Source organism: Enhydra lutris, unplaced genomic scaffold, assembly GCF_002288905.1.
Source record: "Enhydra lutris kenyoni isolate GAN:26980312 unplaced genomic scaffold, ASM228890v2 scaffoldscaffold3, whole genome shotgun sequence".
NCBI lineage: Eukaryota > Metazoa > Chordata > Mammalia > Carnivora > Mustelidae > Enhydra > Enhydra lutris.
This window is the reverse complement of record NW_019154087.1, coordinates 40,054,391-40,071,578: the sequence shown is the minus strand read 5'-3', so window position 1 is coordinate 40,071,578 and position 17,188 is coordinate 40,054,391. Positions and strand designations below refer to the sequence as shown.

Genomic DNA, 17,188 nt, shown 5'->3' with positions numbered 1-17,188 from the left:
GCTTAGAGTTTTGGTTTGGCCCCATTTAGGGATATGGAAAAGAAAAACAATCTCCCTGTTCTTCTTGGGAAACAATTGTAAATGCTTTCAGGCTGGTTTATAGCTAAGTGTTTGCAGCTATAATTCTGGGAGGTATTTCTGTAGATGTAGGATACTGTATTATAAGTTTTGTTTAGGGGGCGCCTGGGTGGCTCAGTGGGTTAAAGCCTCTGCCTTCGGCTCAAGTCATGATCCCAGGGTCCTGGGCTCGAGCCCCGCATCAGGCTCTCTGCTCAGCAGGGAGCCTGCTTCCTCCTCTCTCTCTGCCTGCCTCTCTGCCTACTTGTAATCTCTGTCAAATAAATAAATAAAATCTTAAAAAAAAATTAAAAAAAAGTTTTGTTTAGTTGTATTATTTGCATGCTATGACTAAGAACACAACACTTCTCCAGTAGAAATAAAAACAAATTATTGAAGCATAAGAGCAAATCAGTTTTCCTGACCAAAGGGTTAATGCAAAGAGCTGAAGCTGTTAATAGTCACAGGACATGAATATTTAGCCAACACTAAGAGCTATTATTTTTGAGGCAAAATAAACAGACCAAACAAAAAGCTTGCAAAATTGAGAACTTTTTTCTCAATAAGACAGGAAAATGTTTTTACCACTTTCTTGATCGCCTAGTGGAAATCTGAATATATTGGTTATGGGTTCAATTGTGTCCCTTCAGAAAGATATGGGGAAGCCCTAACCTTCAGTGTTTCAGCATGTTACCTGATTTGGAAAGGTCTTCACAGAGGGGATCAAGTTAAAGACATCATCAGTGTGGGCCCTATTTCAGTATAATGGGCACCCGTCTAAAAAGAGGAAGTTTGGACACAAACATAGACATGCACACGGGGAGAACACTGTGTGAAGACAGAGTTGTGTCTGCACAAGCCAAGGAACCCGTAGAAGCCAGGAGGGAGGCCTGGAACAGATCTTTCTCCACAGCCTCAAGAGAGCACATGCTCCTGCCAACACACTGATTTGGGATTTCTGGCTTCCAGAACAGTGAGACAATAAATTTCTGTTGTTTTAAGCCCCTCTGTTTGCAACAGCAGCCCTAGAAAATGAATACATCTACCAAAATTTTTTCCCCTAAATTCAGAAATAAGAACCTCCCTAACAAAGTTGTCTCCATCTTACAAAAAGGTTGTCTGTGAAAATTCCTTTATAGATCTGCTATGACTAGAATTGATTTTTAACATTCACATGGGGATTTGATCTCCAGGACTGTAGTAAACTCCCATTCAAATGAACTATCTTCAATAAGTAGTCCAGATACAATATTTAAAAAAATTTTTTTAAAGACAAACTTTTGGCTATGTTTCAGTTAGAAACACATTTTACATCTTTATTCATACCCATAGAATGGACATAAAATTTATGAAATTATCCTTTGTTTGGACAGTTCCTTTTTCTTTTTTCCTTTCTTCCTTCCTTCTTTCCTTCCTTCCTTCCTTCCTCTCTCTTGCTTTCCTTCCTTCTCTCTCTCTTTTTCTCTCTTCCTTCCCTTTCCCTTTCCCATCCCTTTCCTTTCCTTTTCTTTTCTTTCTCTTTCTTGTAGGCTCCACGCCCAGCCTGGAGCCCAACACTGGGGATTCGAATTCACAACCCTGAGATCAAGATCTTAGCCAAGATCAAGAGTTGGGCACTTAACCAACTGAGTCATCCAGGTGCCCTTGTTTGGATATTTTCTATTGTGTTACATTTTATTATGTAAAATTATATAAAATACTGGTCACAACCTGCTACATTGATTTTATGACTACTAATAGGTCATGACCCACAGCTGAAAAACACTGTTCTAAAACACTGTGCCAACTACACTTCTCTCTTGCTTGATATATATAATGCACGCTCAATGAATGTTGTTGAATTAAGATCTATGTTCCCACTGGACGGAAACAAAACACTCTTTCTTTGCCCCATTGCCAGAGTCAGCTCTGGGCCAAAGAAGTACAGAACTTGTCTAGTCTGGATGGCAGATAAGCAGAGAGGAAGCGGTCCCAGAAAAATCCAGTAGTGGGCATGACAACATAGTTCTAGAAAGCCTTGGGGAAGTTGACAAAGCACCTCCAAGTCTCTTTTAAAGATTCTTTTCCCGGTTGACTCAGGAACACATAGTCTCTTTGGATTCTTCCCGGTTTTATGACTGTGACATTCTTTATCAGCCTGCGTCCTGTCTTTGGAGTAAAAAAACAGACGGGGAGGGAACAAATGAACATCTCATTCTACTTCACTCCCATCGACCTAACTACTTCCATCTCTGGATTCCCTTCTGATGAACATCATTCAGATATTTGAAGGGATGGAGGGGAGGGTGTGCACCGTCAGGAAAGAGCTCCTCATCAGGGAGGGGGAGGTTCCTTTATCTTCGGTTGTGTCTCCCGTTACACTCAGAAAGTCCGGAGTGAAGCAGAATTACATGCTGACTGCCTGATGCAGCCGGGAGGCTCACACTGCACTTTGTGGGGGGTCTCGGCTGGAGACATGTGTTGAAGTCATAGAACGGACTCTCCTTAAAGAACTTTATTCCTAGTCCCACATTTGGTCAGTCACCAAATTGTACTTATTCTACCCCCGTCCACCAAAAAACCAAGACAAAAACAAAAACAAAAAACCAAAACAAAATAATTCCCTGCCGCCCATACCAGTTTATTGTTAATACTCTACCAGCTTCACACTCCTAACTTAAAAGCCTCTGCCACTTTCCCATGGCTTTGGGATACAAACCAAAAGTCTGAGTCTAGCACACAAGGTCCCTCCTAATCTAGCATACCCCTGTAGACCACTCACTACACTTTTGTAAGTCCTCCTCTTTGTACATGCTGTTCCCTCTGTCTTAAATGCTTCCTCCACCTCTCTTGGCCTGGTGAATATTTCTTCGTGCAGCTCAAGTGTCATCTAATCTGGAAAGCCATCTCTGGCACCCTGGAGAGGGCGATGCTTCTTCCTCCAGGCTCTGATACACTGTTCATAGCTATAAGTGAGCAACACAACACCAGAATTTGTGAGTTCAGACGCGTGCCTCACCTCCTGAATATGTCTTTATGTTTGAACCATCTCAAGCATCCAGCAGGGTACTAGAACACTCCAGGTGCTCAGTCAATGGTGAGTAAAATTAGCATCGTCAAGACTTTGCTGAGTGCTAATGCTACTGCTTGATATAATATTTTGAAAACATGCACTCTTTCTTTTAAAAGATTTTATTTATTTATTTGACAGACAGAGATCACAAGTAGGCAGAGAGGCAGGCAGAGAGGAGGGGGAAGCAGGCTCCCTGCTGAGCAGAGAGCCCGATATGGGGCTTGATCCCAGGACCCTGGGATCATGACCTGAGTCAAAGGCAGAGGCTTTAACCTACTGAGCCACCCAGGCACCCACTATTTTGAAAACAAGCACTGTTTCTTATTTGTAAAATTAACTGGGCCAGCTAGGAGCATTTTCAGATATGTGCATGTTGATTATTTTAAGTTATCCTATTCCCTTCTATTCAAAACTTAGTGAAATCACAACTATGCCATGGGTTTTCTCCCATCCTTAAAAACAAGAAATTAATTTCTTTTCTTCAGCAGCACAACTGAGGTGGGAATTCTGCCACTATGCCAGTAACGTAAACGCTGTACTTTCTGTGGTGTAGAGGGAACCCAGAAACGGATGTGTTCAGGCAAGGTAATAGGGCCTGGCCACACATTCTATCTGTTTGTTCTGGCTTGAGAGCAGGAAAAGAACATTATTTCACTTCACTGCAAACCCCAAGGTTGTTTGGGCTTAAAGAACTTTTTGGTTTAGTCACAAAGCTATTTTCAAGGCAGCTGGAAGCTTTCATTTGTCTTTGAGATTCTTGTTCAGAAAAGTGATGTGTATCACTGATTGCCTTCGGGAGGCAATAATTTAGAATCTATGTACAGTCATTTTCTTTATGGTGGAGTTGATATTAGTAGATGAAAAAATATTTTTAGAACATGAATAAGTAAGTTAAAATATTTCCTAATCTTTAGTTAAATAGACTTAAAAGATATGAAGATACATGCAGGAGGAAATAAGGAAAGAGTAAGTTATTTTTACTAACTTTAAAAAAAAAATAATTACCGTTAGGGCACCTGGATGGCTCAGTTGGTTAAGTGTCTGCCTTTGGCTCAGATCATGATCCCAGGATCCTGGGATCGAGCCCTACATCGGGCTTCCTGCTCAGCAGGGAGTCTGCTTCTCCCTCTGCCCCTGCCGCCTCCCCCTGCTAGTGCACTTTCTCTCTCAAATGAAGTCTTTAAAAAAAAAAAATTACCATTACAAAATTATTAATGGTTTGTTAATATAGTTTTTATTTAACAGATATTAATTCCCCAGAGTCTGAAAGTGGATTTCTCGAGGGAGACAAAAATATGCAGAGAGCAATGCAAATTATCTCTGATCTTTCCTCTAACGAACCTCCTCTGCCAGATACAAGGGCTCATTCAGCATTTTTTGAGTAGCTACCATGCATCAGAGCCAATGAGAGGTGCTGCAGATACACAGGCTAGTAAGATATGGCCTAAATCCTTACAGAATTTATAGGGAGAGACAGAAACTTGAAATTTGGTAATGACTATGAGAAAAGGATACACAGTTACTATGCGTTGAGGCCTCAGCATAACAAGTCAAGGCTTTGGGCTAAGAGCTTCACACACATTTTCTTAGTGGACCCTCAAAGACACCTTTGAGAGAGGTATCACTAACTGGATTTTTTTCAGATAAGCAAAACAAGTCTTAGAAAGGGTAATTCACCAGGGGGAGGCCGGAGAGCCAGGTACGGGTGGGGTTCAAATCCAAGTGTGTGGAAGCCAGAGCTCCGGACCTTACACTCAAGCGCCAAGCACTCTGGCAGGTTAGGTGACATGAGGGACACTGGGAATGAGTTTTGAGGGTCACGGAGGCATTACCAGGAGGACGAGAATGGACAGGGGACTCCTTAACAAAGAGAAGACACTGTACGAAGGCAGGAGGTGGCACGCAGGGAGCTCAGCACTGTGGATGTAGCAGGTGTGTGCCAGAGAGGCCCCCGGGCCAGGCACCCTGGAGTTTCTGCTAAGTCAACGAACTGAAAATGAAGGAGAGTCACTGATAAAAATACTACACAGTGTATCAATGGTCTGCTCTGGCTGGCTGCTGGTTCCTAATCTCGGTTTCAGGGGCTATTTTAATCTAGACGGCGAAGTTATATTTCTTTCCATGATCATTTTGCAGACAGCAAAATACTGATGTATCACTTTAAGCTCTTTCGAAACCCTTAACTTTTTCTAGCATTTTAATTCACTGAATATGATCTGAGTAAGGCAGTTCAGTTGTTTTAATTTCCATTGAATTCAACTTTTCTGATTTTTGTTCTTACAGCTGATAAGAAGATACATGATTTCTTGACCCCAAACCTTAAAGGTTTTTATCAAATGTATCCTGTGTCTCTGCTCTCCGCTACTGCCCAGTATTTTTCCTTCTTTAGTTAGGTATCTTAATTTAAAAAATCGACTTCTTGGGCTTTGTACTGTTTTCTCCTTCCTTCCTTGCTTGCTTGTTTGCTTCCTTCCTTCCTTCCTCCCTCCCTCTCTTCCCTTCCCCATCCCTCCCCAGCTGTTTCCCGTTCACATGCCATTCTTACGCGAGAAGTAAAAGCAGTTTCCACATCTGCCTAAGGGTTATCATGTAGTGTCCAGATGAGGCAAATCTTTAGAGTCAGAAATGGATTAGTGGTTGCCTAGAGTTGGGATAGGGGGATTATAGGGAGATTGACAGTTGTTTTAGTTAGTTTGGGCTGTTCTAACAAGATACTACGGATGAGCAGCTTGAACAATGGAAACATTTACTTCTCACAGTTCTAGAGAAGGCAAGTCTAAGATTACAGTGCCAGCATAGTCAGGTTCTGGTGAGAATTCTCCCAAGAATTCCCAAGGCTGCCAAGTCCTTGCTATATCCCCCCATGGTGGGTGGGGGGGATGGGAAGGAGTGAGTACTCTGGCCCCCTTATCTCTTTATAAGGACACCAATCCTGTTATGGAAATGCCACCTCTATGACCTCATCCAAACCCAATTAGCTCCCAAAAGTCCCACCTCTAAATTCCATCACACTGGAGATTAGAAATTAGAACTTCAACATGTAAATTTTGGGGGACACATTCAGCCCACAATAGGGTTTGACAGCTAAAGAACACAGGGTTTCTTTTGGGTAATGAAGATATTCTAAAATTGCTTGTAGTGATGGTTGCACAACCTTATGAGTATACCAAAAATCACTGAATTGTATACTCTATGCAGGTGAATTTTATCTCAATAATGCTATTATCAAAAAAAGTTTAATTTCCAGTTCTTCTTAAAGAATAATCCTTTTAAAAAGTTTTATATAGTACAAACTATTTCTTGGCCATTCATTTTGATCATCACATAAATATATAATTATCATAGGAAAAAAAGCAGGATAGAAGGTTTTGAGAGTTTCAAGAAATTTGATTCCATGGTATTTTTTTAAAGATTTATTTATTTGAAAGGTAATCAGCTCACTTTAGGGTACAGGTTGAAAGGGCGCCTCCTCCTACTTCCCCACCATTCGTCTCCTCTCGAAGATTTATTTATTTGAGAGAGAGACAGAGAAAATCTCCAGCAGACTCCCTGCTGAGCATGGAGCCTGCCGTGGGGCTCCATCTCATGACCCTGAGATCATGACCTGAGCTGAAATCAAGAGTCAGGCACTTAACTTACTGAGCCATGAGGCACCCCAATTTTAATGACACTTTGTAATGACACTTCCTACAAACCATTCTTTAGGTCACTTTCTAATATTCATCCAGTGAAATGGAATGTAATGCTAGAGCATCACCTTCACTGTGTTAAACAGTCTTGCATTCAAGGAATTGAAAGGCATTGCAAGTATAAAAATCAAGAAAAAAAAAACACAAGAGAAAAGCAATATACTACTTTTTTTTTTTTTTTAAAGATTTTATTTATTTATTTGTCAGAGAGAGAGAGGGAGAGCGAGCGAGCACAGGCAGACAGAATGGCAGGCAGAGGCAGAGGGAGAAGCAGGCTCCCTGATGAGCAAGGAGCCCGATGTGGGACTCGATCCCAGGACGCTGGGATCATGACCTGAGCCGAAGGCAGCTGCTTAACCAACTGAGCCACCCAGGCGTCCCAGCAATATACTACTCTTTAAGTCTGAATAGGTTTATCATTTACAAAGAGCTATCATATTCTTTAACTCTAAAATTGCCCCCATAAGTATGTCACGTATTATCATCTCATTTTATAGACTGAAGAAAATGACCTGACCAAATTCATATGGCTAACTAGCTCTCAATATCTGAGTACGTTTTTATGATAGCAAGTTTACTACCCTTCTACTGCTTTCCCCACTGCTTTGTGCTGAATACCCAACACCTCCACTTTTTCCATGGTTAGACAGGGTGATCTCCGTAAAATTTAAAAATGTTCTCATCTTAGTTCAAAATATCTTCTTTATTTGGAGTACTTAGCAAATATGTAGACTCCAGGGAAACTATAACTGTCCTATGAGAGAGAGCCCACGGAGATCTTATTTCTTCCAATATAGACTAGATTAGTGAAGTCTAAGTTTAGATACACAACCCCATAAGGGTTAACCCAGATTTGATGTGGGGCAGCTTTTAACTCCATCTTAGACTGTCTCTGTGTAGGGGATGGGGCCGGGGGGTTGGTTTGCAGGCTGGGAGTGCTATCCAAGTGTCAAGTTAGTAATAATACAGGTTTAGAGATAAATTAACTGGTGGTGTCACCACAGGCAGTAGAGGGCTCTCTAACACTACATAGAAGATACACAAGCAGGACCATCATTACTTGGGGTGTTTCCTGGTTAACTCCCACATCATCCCCATGTTACCAGTTTTCTTGTTTGCAAAAGGTTATTCTAATAACAGATGAATTCCGCTGATGAGAGGTTTCAGTGAAGTTTTCCCCTGTTGGGTCCCTAATACGTGCTAATTAACCCTGTTGCTCTGTGTCTTCTCAAAAGAGCCATTGCAATTTGAAATTATGATGGATTTTGCCATCATAAAAGAAGGAATCAGTAATATATATTGAATACCAAAATCTGATAGATGGAGTAATGAACAAGAAACTTTCACATAAATGTTCTTAATCTCAGTTTCTACTTTGACAAGTAAACCAGGGAAAGAATAGTATGCTAACACATGAAAGCAGATACCAATGCATTAAAACCAAAGGAATCTAAATTAATCACTAGGGTTCCTAACTTCATCTTCCATCATCATTCGTTGTGGATATAAACTGAGTTAGTGGCTAATGGAAAGTTAATCTAGCAAATCAAAATACTGTTGTGAAAGTTGAGAGTTTTGTCATAGACATAAGACTTAGGGTTAAGATTTGTTTCTTAGGGGTGCCTGGGTGGCTCAATGTGTTAAAGCCTCTGCCTTTGGCTCAGGTCATGATCCCAGGGTCCTGGGATTGAGCCCCACATCGGGCTCTCTGCTCAACAGGGAGCCTGCTTCCTCCTCTCTCTCTGCCTACTTGTGATCTCTGTCTGTCAAATAAATAAATAAATAAATAAAATCTTTAAAAAAAGAAAAAGGCTCAGTGGGTTAAAGATTTCTTTCTTAGCCTACTGAAATCTTTCTATACATAAAATAGAGATTCTAACTACAGCCCACAAAATATAAGGAAAAAAGTCCCCTGGGATATAAATCATGCAAAAAGCCTGAGGTATAGGTAAAGCCTGGAATCTGATAAAATATACTATCTCTTTAGTGACAGAAGGTGAACATAGTCACCTGAGTGAAGAAAACTTTTTTTTCAAAGTAATCTCTACACCCCACGTGGAGCTTGAACTCATGACTCTGAGATTAAGAGTCACATGCTCTACTGACTGAGTCAGCCAGATGCTCCCAGAAAACTTATTTCAATTCTTAATTTAATATGGTTTCCCCATTTATTTTATTACTATTTTATTTTATTTCTTTGGGGGAACTTTTTCAGATGGCAAGAATATCTATACAGTGCTAAAGTGTACTGAGTTTTATCCTTTGGTATAAGAAGTACATATAGATATTTTAGTATTTTTAAAAAGAATGGAGACAGTCTAAACAACTCAACAGATATGTAATAAGATCCTATCTTTAAGCCATTTAAAGGGAATTGTAAGAACGGAGTTCCTTGCTTTACAGAGGTTCACATTCTAAATATTCAACTTCTGCAGTTTTTTCTAAAGATCATGCGTTTCTAAACAGTCAACTCCATCCCTGAAGGTCTACAAATTACAATAGGTAATAAACAGATGGCAAAATACATTAAAGGGAACCAAAGTATTTATTTAATCCTTAGCTTACAAACACATCTGTTATTCTCATCTCAGACACAGATTAGGAGTAACAAATTTATCTTCTACATAGTTTCACAATATGCTAAGAAAGCCTAAAAAGTCACCCATGGAAATTGTAAGCTAAGCAGACATTAGGGTTAAAAACATGCCCTCTAATAAGATCATACACATAGGATGTTGTCCATGTTACCCATGTAACAGGCACATCTCTATTACTATGCTAATCATACTGTCCATTACTGCACTCACCACATGTGTTGTAATTGTCTGGTAGTATGACTGCATCTTTCCTAGCATGTGACCTCTTTGAAGCAGAGCTTGTGTCTCAATTACCTCAGTATCCCTGGTAGTATAAACTGTTTAATATATTTGAGAATACTGTAAGCATGCTTTGTTGTTATAGTTTTAAAAACTTTATTTATTTGAGAGAGAGAGAGAATGGGGCAGTGGGGCACAGGGAGAGGGGGAGACACACACACACACACACACACACACACACACACACACACAGAATCCAGGCAGACTCTGCATTGGGCGTGAGCCCCAAGCAGAACTCTACCTCATGACCCTGAGATCATGACCTGAGCGGAAACCAAGAGCCAGAGACTTAACCGACTGTGCCACTCAGGTGGCCGTAGTATACTTTGTTCTAAAAGGGAACACTAACACCTAGTAGATGAAAGCATGGATTATGAAAAAAAACACTTATAAAGTCATGATATTAAAGATGTTATTTGGGGATGTTGAGTAGTATAGTGTTAGATTCTTATATATACCTGCTGTCAATGGCTTTACACAAGCTATAATCATTAACTAGAGTTTAGATAAGTGTTTCCCTGAGCGTGTGGACCATTTGTGTCAGATTTGCTTTCAGGAAGCTTGTTAAAAATGTATTTACTTTCCCTGTCACACCCAGATTCAGATTCAGTAAGTCTAGGGAAAGAGGGGAGCTCTTCCTATAAGCTGATTTAAAAAAATTAGTTTCTCAGGTAATTCTCATGCACTTAAAGTATGAGAACCATTGGCCACTCTGCTCAGTACAAGTAGGGAATGTGAATTTGACTGATACTTCAAGCTATTCTCTTACTCACCCACTTTTAATTCAGTTTCTAGCCCCTTACTGCTCTAAAACGGAGCTGAGCAAAGCCCTCATGCCATCAGTCAGCATGCATTTCACAAGGCTCTGCAAACTACATGCTTCAGGCAGCGTTAACAGCAGGGGCAGTCGCCAACAGTCATCATTACTAGAGACTCCCAGAAATCCTTAGCCTAAGGCACTGAACTGGGTTTGGAAGAAAAAGTTACACATGGGAAGAGGAAAGTTTTCTGCATAAGCATCTAAATTCACAAGGGATCCTTAAGAAAGAGAACTACACAAACCTGCTCCTTGCCTTCAGGAGGTTTATAATCAAAGGCAGGCATAGGCTGGAAGGGAAGAATGCAGGGTAATCAATCAAATGAAATTCTCAGAGCCACAGAGCAGTGAACGCACCAATTAGCATTATTGAATGCAAATTCAAATTATTCCTCTTACAGAGGCTTACTGATAACGACTAACAATGCAAAATAATTCTGGAAATGATGCTAATTTGATTTCAGCTTTCATTAACTCTCTAAGCAAGGTTTTAGTGGTACAAAGATCTATTTTCTTAAAAATATTTACCAGTTACATTATCAAGAAGCTTACCACAGAGTTCAGTAATAGCCAATATTCTTCTCTAGAAAATGATTGCTTAAGACCCTTAAGACTGAAGTCATCATAAGCAAAACAAGTCCTCAGTTATAAAGCTGGAAACCAAATCAAGTCTCCAAAAAGTGTACCTTAGTTTTATAGTCTGTTGGACACTTCAAGTATGTGGTGCTTTCCACTGGGTTAATAGAGAAGAATTTCAGATCTATCCATGAACCACTATCTGTTCCCTTGGGTTATTAATTTTTAGGAAAGGAATTCCTGGGACACCCCGTCAAGTTCCCAATGCAGGGCTCTTAAAAGTACAGTGAAAGAAAAACAACCACACTGGTCTCTGTCACAGTATCCATCTGCAGGAAACACGCTGCAAATAAACACTGAATTTTTCTTAACCTTATTTTCACTGTTGAAACATGAACATTCAGTAAAATACTGGTGGCATAGGTTTTAAAATTCAACTTCATTTTTGTCTAGATTTTTTCCAGCCTTATAAACTGTAATTACCACTTGATTTTTAAGATCATTTTCACTAATAAAACCCTTTATAGTTTTCTTAAAGGAAGTGTTTATATTAAATCAAATGGTACTGCATGTAAAGCAGTTAAAGTTGAAGTATAATAATATGATTGCAAAAGTAATTCTAAAAAGCATAAAACGTGACCTTGGGCAGCTCTGAGACTTCCTCTGTGCCTCAGTCTTCCAATTGTGAAACTGGAGGACTGGACTCTAGTCCTCACAAAGGTGACTTCCAGCCTGACCACTCCACATCATTCACTTATTCCTTCACCAGCAGTTTGTTTGTTTGTTTGTTTTTAACAAGCCCTTTTGTTTTAATTTACCTCTCTCTGCTTTGGTATAACTCCTCTGCCCCGCCCTCCGCAGTCCATACTACAATTATTAATGCAAAAACAGAACCCAGTGCTCAGTCATTCTTACATAGCATTTTTTTTAAAGGTAGCTTTAAAGGTGTATAATAAATCTATCTAGAATTATTTATGGGGAAATTCTGACCTTCGCATTTGTGTCCATGTATTGTAATGTACCTACAGACAGAAAATCCTTGCTTGGATCTGGACTCCAGAAGAGAGGGATCCTAACCTGCATTTTTAAAAGGTTTCTCGCCTATAGACATCCTATCAAATGAGCTGAGAGCTTGCCACAGCTTCACAACACTGCGAAGGAGCTGATTCAGATTTTTAGTAAACCCATTCTATACATTCTTTCGTTTCTGTTTTCCTTCAGAGGTCAGAGATGTTTTCTTACATGTATTTTCATCCAAGGAAGGAAATAACTGAACACAACATCATCAAGTGAGAAGCACAAGAAACTGGACGTCAATGTCAGTAAAAGTGGCAGTATTATATTTAGAGTCTTCTAGTCTCGGGAAGGACATCACGGACGAAGGGCTCCACACGTTTGCAGCACGCTACTAAAAAATGCCAAGTACTGGCAAAGTTACATGGTTTCATACAACTCAGAAAATGCAGAAGAGAATAAAAGAAAACACACAGGAAAGAGTACTACCTTTGCAGAGGCATGATTTCACAGGCCATCCTTGCAGACGAATTTGCCAGGGACCCTCACAACTGGCTCTTGCACACCGATCTGGCCGTCGGTGCAGGAAGCGGCTTCTCGGGGTGAGCGGGGCTTGGGGCGGTACGGCAGGCTGCACCTCACAGCTGGAGCGGCCACTGGCGCTGCCCTTAGCCCCTGTGCAGCCGCTCCCAGCCTCCAAACTTCTTCAAGCAATGCTATTTTATCGGCTGCCTCTCTACACTTACACTGCAGTCCACTTTGACCTTTTGTTCCAGGGAAGCGCTGAAACCTCCAGCCAATCAGCGGGGCAGCTGCCCTGGTGCTTAAAGGCGCTGTTTCTTTTGCTCCTGCTGCCGCCCGCTCCTCCTCCTCCTCCTCCTGTTTCTCAGGGGGCTTGCCTAATTCTGGTAACTCGAAACTTTCCTCTTAGCGAATCCGCAGACAAGCTTGTCAGTCTGGGGAGAGCAACCAATAACTGCGGCCAGAGCAAAGAGTCCCGTACTTCTCAATGTTACAGAGACTGCCAAGGAGGAAATCCATTTGTCAAGGAAAGACATCGCCTACGAAACTAAAGGTTTCTGTGACAGAAGGCAAGACCTAAGCTCCATCCCCTCTCTTCGTTTAAAAAAAAAAAAAAAAATCCAAACAAACCGCTGGCATTGGAAGGCACGATACTTTTCTAGAAGGAAGGCATGCTTCTAGACCCTTGCCCTACCCACATTTATTTCCTGCTGTTTGTTTACCCTGCAGTGGTTACTAGTCACTGGTGACATCACCCCAGGCACGTAGCTCACACTTCTGGGGAGAATACATGTCCTAAGATTGTCTAGCTTCTCAAGGGATCAAAGCGTCTACTCCCATGGAAGTTATTTCAACTTACTATCTCTGCATTTTATCTTTATAAAAATTGAATGTGCTTAAAAAAATTGAATGTGTTTATTTGCATAATCATTTCCCTCTAAGAACATTAACAGCATGTTTTTGTTGGTTGCTTATTGAGGTATTTATCTAGTGTTCTATTTGTCTATCTAGCTATTTGTTTATTTTTTACAAGTAACACAAAATCAATTTTTCCATAAGGTCTGCTAAATGCCTATTAATTAACTGGCCTTCCCTTGCAGTTTCTGCTTCAGTACAGAATACTGAAGTGTTATTCTGAGGGACATAATTGCTAATCCATAGATTTCATACACCGCAAGAACAACAGAAGTACATTTAAAAAAATATTTCTTTCACATCACGAGGGCTGCAAGGAATTTATAAGAAACCCCAGAGCATCGCTTTTCGTAGGATAAAGGGCAGACGGCCAGAGTCCATGGTGTTGAGAAACAGCAGGGGCTTAAAGGTCCAAAAGGTAGCCTCCTCCCCCGTAGTTTTTTCCAGTTTTTTCCCCACAGACCACTCATAATTCTGAATTTAGAACACAAAATCCTACTGTGTGTCTTTTTCTTTATTATACCTGCTAAAAAAATTTCATTGTCTGACTAAATCTACTTAACTATATTTATGAAAGTGGGTTAGTCATCCTGAAACTTGTGTTCAGATATTAACATAGAATATTAATGACTAAAATCAGCCTTTTAAATCAGAAGTTGACTTAAGTTCAGACTTTAATTAAAATTAATATATTCCTTTTTTTGATATTAGATTGGGAAATTCTAATTTGATTCTACAACTTAGTTCTGTATATTTGCTTACATTTATTTTTCAAAATGCCTTTACATCTTGCTGAACACTTTGGTAAACTGCTTGAATTAGAAAATCATGGTTAGGGGGGCTGGGTGATGGACAATGGGGAGGGTAGGTGCTATGGTGAGTGCTGTGAAGTGTGTAAGACTGATGATTCACAAACCTGTACCCTGGGGCAAATAACACATTATAAAAAAAAAAAAGCCACATGAACTTTAAAAAAAAGTCATGGTTATATATCATAACATCTTCATTGATGAGTACAGTAGGTACTAGAAAATTAAGTAATTTGTTCAAATTTACATAGGAAGTCAGTGGCAGAACAGAAACTGGATTCACAGCTTCTCAGGTCTACTCCCGAATCCTGCCACCTCACAGTGCTTACTCTAATCTATATGTATATGAGTTTTTAAATATTTTGTCAGATACAGATAGGTTGGGAAATACAGTTGGTCACTGAACCACACAGGTTGAACTGTGCAGGTCCAATCACACAGATTTTTTTTTTTTTTTTCAGATATAGTGCAGTGCTGAAAATATTTTCTCTCTTCCTGCTGATTTTAACAACATTTTCTTTTCTCTAGCTCCCTTTATTGTAAGAAAACAGTGTGCAATACATATAACCACAAAATATGTCAGACAACTATTCAAGTTATTGGTAGGGCTTCGGGGAGTCAAAAGTTGTATATGGTTTTTCGACTGCACAGGGGTTGGTGTCCCTAACCCTCGTTGACCAAGGGACAACAGTAATTAAAGTTCAAATGACAGAAGTAATATTTTGTCTTTTCTGATTTTTACAAACACATCAATATTAAATGGCGAAAATGAGTTCAACAATAAAGAACCCAGCATCAGTATGGTAAATTAAACTACAATTTACATTCATTAATTAAACTGTAAACTACAATTTACATTCATTACCTACTAAAGATGAAATACTGATGAATAGGGGGGTGTTCAAATTTTAACACCTGATTCCACTTATGTTTCCTGATAAATTAAGTCTACCTATCAGCATTCCTCTAACATGCCATATTATTAGTGACAGGTCAATGGTTATTTTTAAAAATTACTGACTGCTGTAACTCAGTAATCATATATGCCTTTTCAAGTTTCATCACTTATTTATAACAATTCCTCCTCTTTTGGACTCTCGGTTTCTTTTCTGGGCATTGCTTGATGATCATGTAGGAATGTGTACCTGGACCATAGCTCTTCCTCACTACCACACCCACCAAGGACTCTGGATCAGGGATCTATTTTGCTACTTTCCGTTGCTAACATCCTCAGAGCAGTTCCTCAGTCAGCCAGCAGGAGCGCCATTCCCCTGAACTCTACCAGTTCTAACTCCTCAAACACTGATACCCTGCCTGCATTTGCTCCACACTTAGCCCCTTCCCGTGCATCACTCAACCCCCACGATCCTGTCTCCCCCATTCCTCCTCCTCTTCCTTAGCTCTCTCTTCAGCAACAACTGTTCTTCTGTCTGCAGAGGATAACCTGCACCCAAACCAACTGGCATGCAGCTTAAAAAAAGGCACATTCCTGGCTCTCCTCAGCATTTAGTTATTTCTAAAATGGGTTCACTAGCTTCCTCAGCGTCTTCACCCTTTCTAAATCCTGCCAGCTGGATTTTCTACTGCCAGACTGCTAAACATTGCAAAAGAAAGTCACATAACCCTGGCAACTAGTGGTACTAAAAATTCATGCTATTTAACCTCGGCATGAACCTCAATTCTGTGTGGCAAATTTTTAGTTATCTTAAATGATTTTTCACTGCATTCCTATAGAAACTACTGCAGATCTTCAGCGCCGCATACGTGAAGCTCTCTCAGTCACTCATTACTTCTCCTCCAAAATTTATTCAGAAAGCCAAGATCATCAAATATGAGTGAGTGAGTACCTTTGGTCTTTGGTCTTTTTTGTTACACTTAACGGTTTAAGTGCACCCCTGCTCCCCATATATACACATCATACACACGTCTTCTTCTATTTGACTTCTTTTTTTCTCTCTCTTTTTTTTTTTCCTATTTGACTTCTATTGACTTTTTCCTAGTCTAGGAGAAAAGGTCTCACTCACAGGACGCCAATTTCTTATCTACCTTCTGGATCTCATCATTTTCTCCTTTCTCTGGAAGAAGTCTGATCTCTCCTAGATCTTAACTCAGCCCCCCTTCCAAGAGGCCCCCAAGTAGGTGTCCCCCAGCCTTAAAAAGTTTTCCTCAGCGGCCCTGCTCTCTGGTGCTAGTGCTGTTTCCCTCTCTTTCCCACTGACAGACTTTCTCCGAAGCCTACCTCTGCCATGCCCACTTCTGCGTAAATTACTGACTTCCCACCCCATGCTGACAGACTTGAGACTTCATCACTTTTCTGAAACTGCTTTAAGGCCACCGGTGCTCTTTTGACTATGAAATGCCTTTTCTTGAAGCCCTTTCTACTCTTTTTTTAAAAAAAAGATTTTATTTATTTGAGAGAAAGCGTGAGAGCGAGCACAAGCAGGGTGAAGGGCAGAGGGAGAAGCAGGGTCCTGGCTGAACAGGGAGACTGATGTGGGACTCAATCCCGTGAGCCCAAGGCAGACACTTAACCGGCTGAGCCACCCAACTGCCCCCTTTTCTACTCTTAACTTTTCAGAAACACCCACCCTCGGTTTTCCGAGTCTTTGGCTCCCTGCCCTGTCATCTTTCCCAGGAATTCCCCAAATGTCCCTGATGTTTCCATCCTTTTATTTCATTTGTCTTTCCTTCTCTCTTACCAACCCTCCCTGCCCTGCCTTCCAGCCCAGCACCATTCAGTCCAGACATTTTATTAGGGCTTAATAAGTTGTACTCTGGAATGAGGGTCCTGGAGAGTGTATCCTGACTCTATGACAGATGAGCAGTGTAAACTTGGGCGGGCTGTATATTAAGCTCTGAAG

General features: G+C 40.5%; 1 protein-coding gene across 3 annotated transcripts in view; it reads right to left on the bottom strand.

The window, feature by feature from the left end:
* The window catches only part of LOC111156558 (family with sequence similarity 13 member A), a 335,168-nt gene that overhangs the window by 86,767 nt on the left and 231,213 nt on the right, over positions 1-17,188 (bottom strand). The window contains exon 9 of one of the 3 annotated variants that reach the window (XM_022517539.1): positions 10,737-10,781. The exons of the other annotated variants lie outside the window; for them this stretch is intronic. Coding sequence (XP_022373247.1) covers positions 10,737-10,781 — 45 coding nt within the window. The remainder of the gene's footprint in view (positions 1-10,736; positions 10,782-17,188) is intronic. 3 annotated transcript variants of the gene reach the window in all.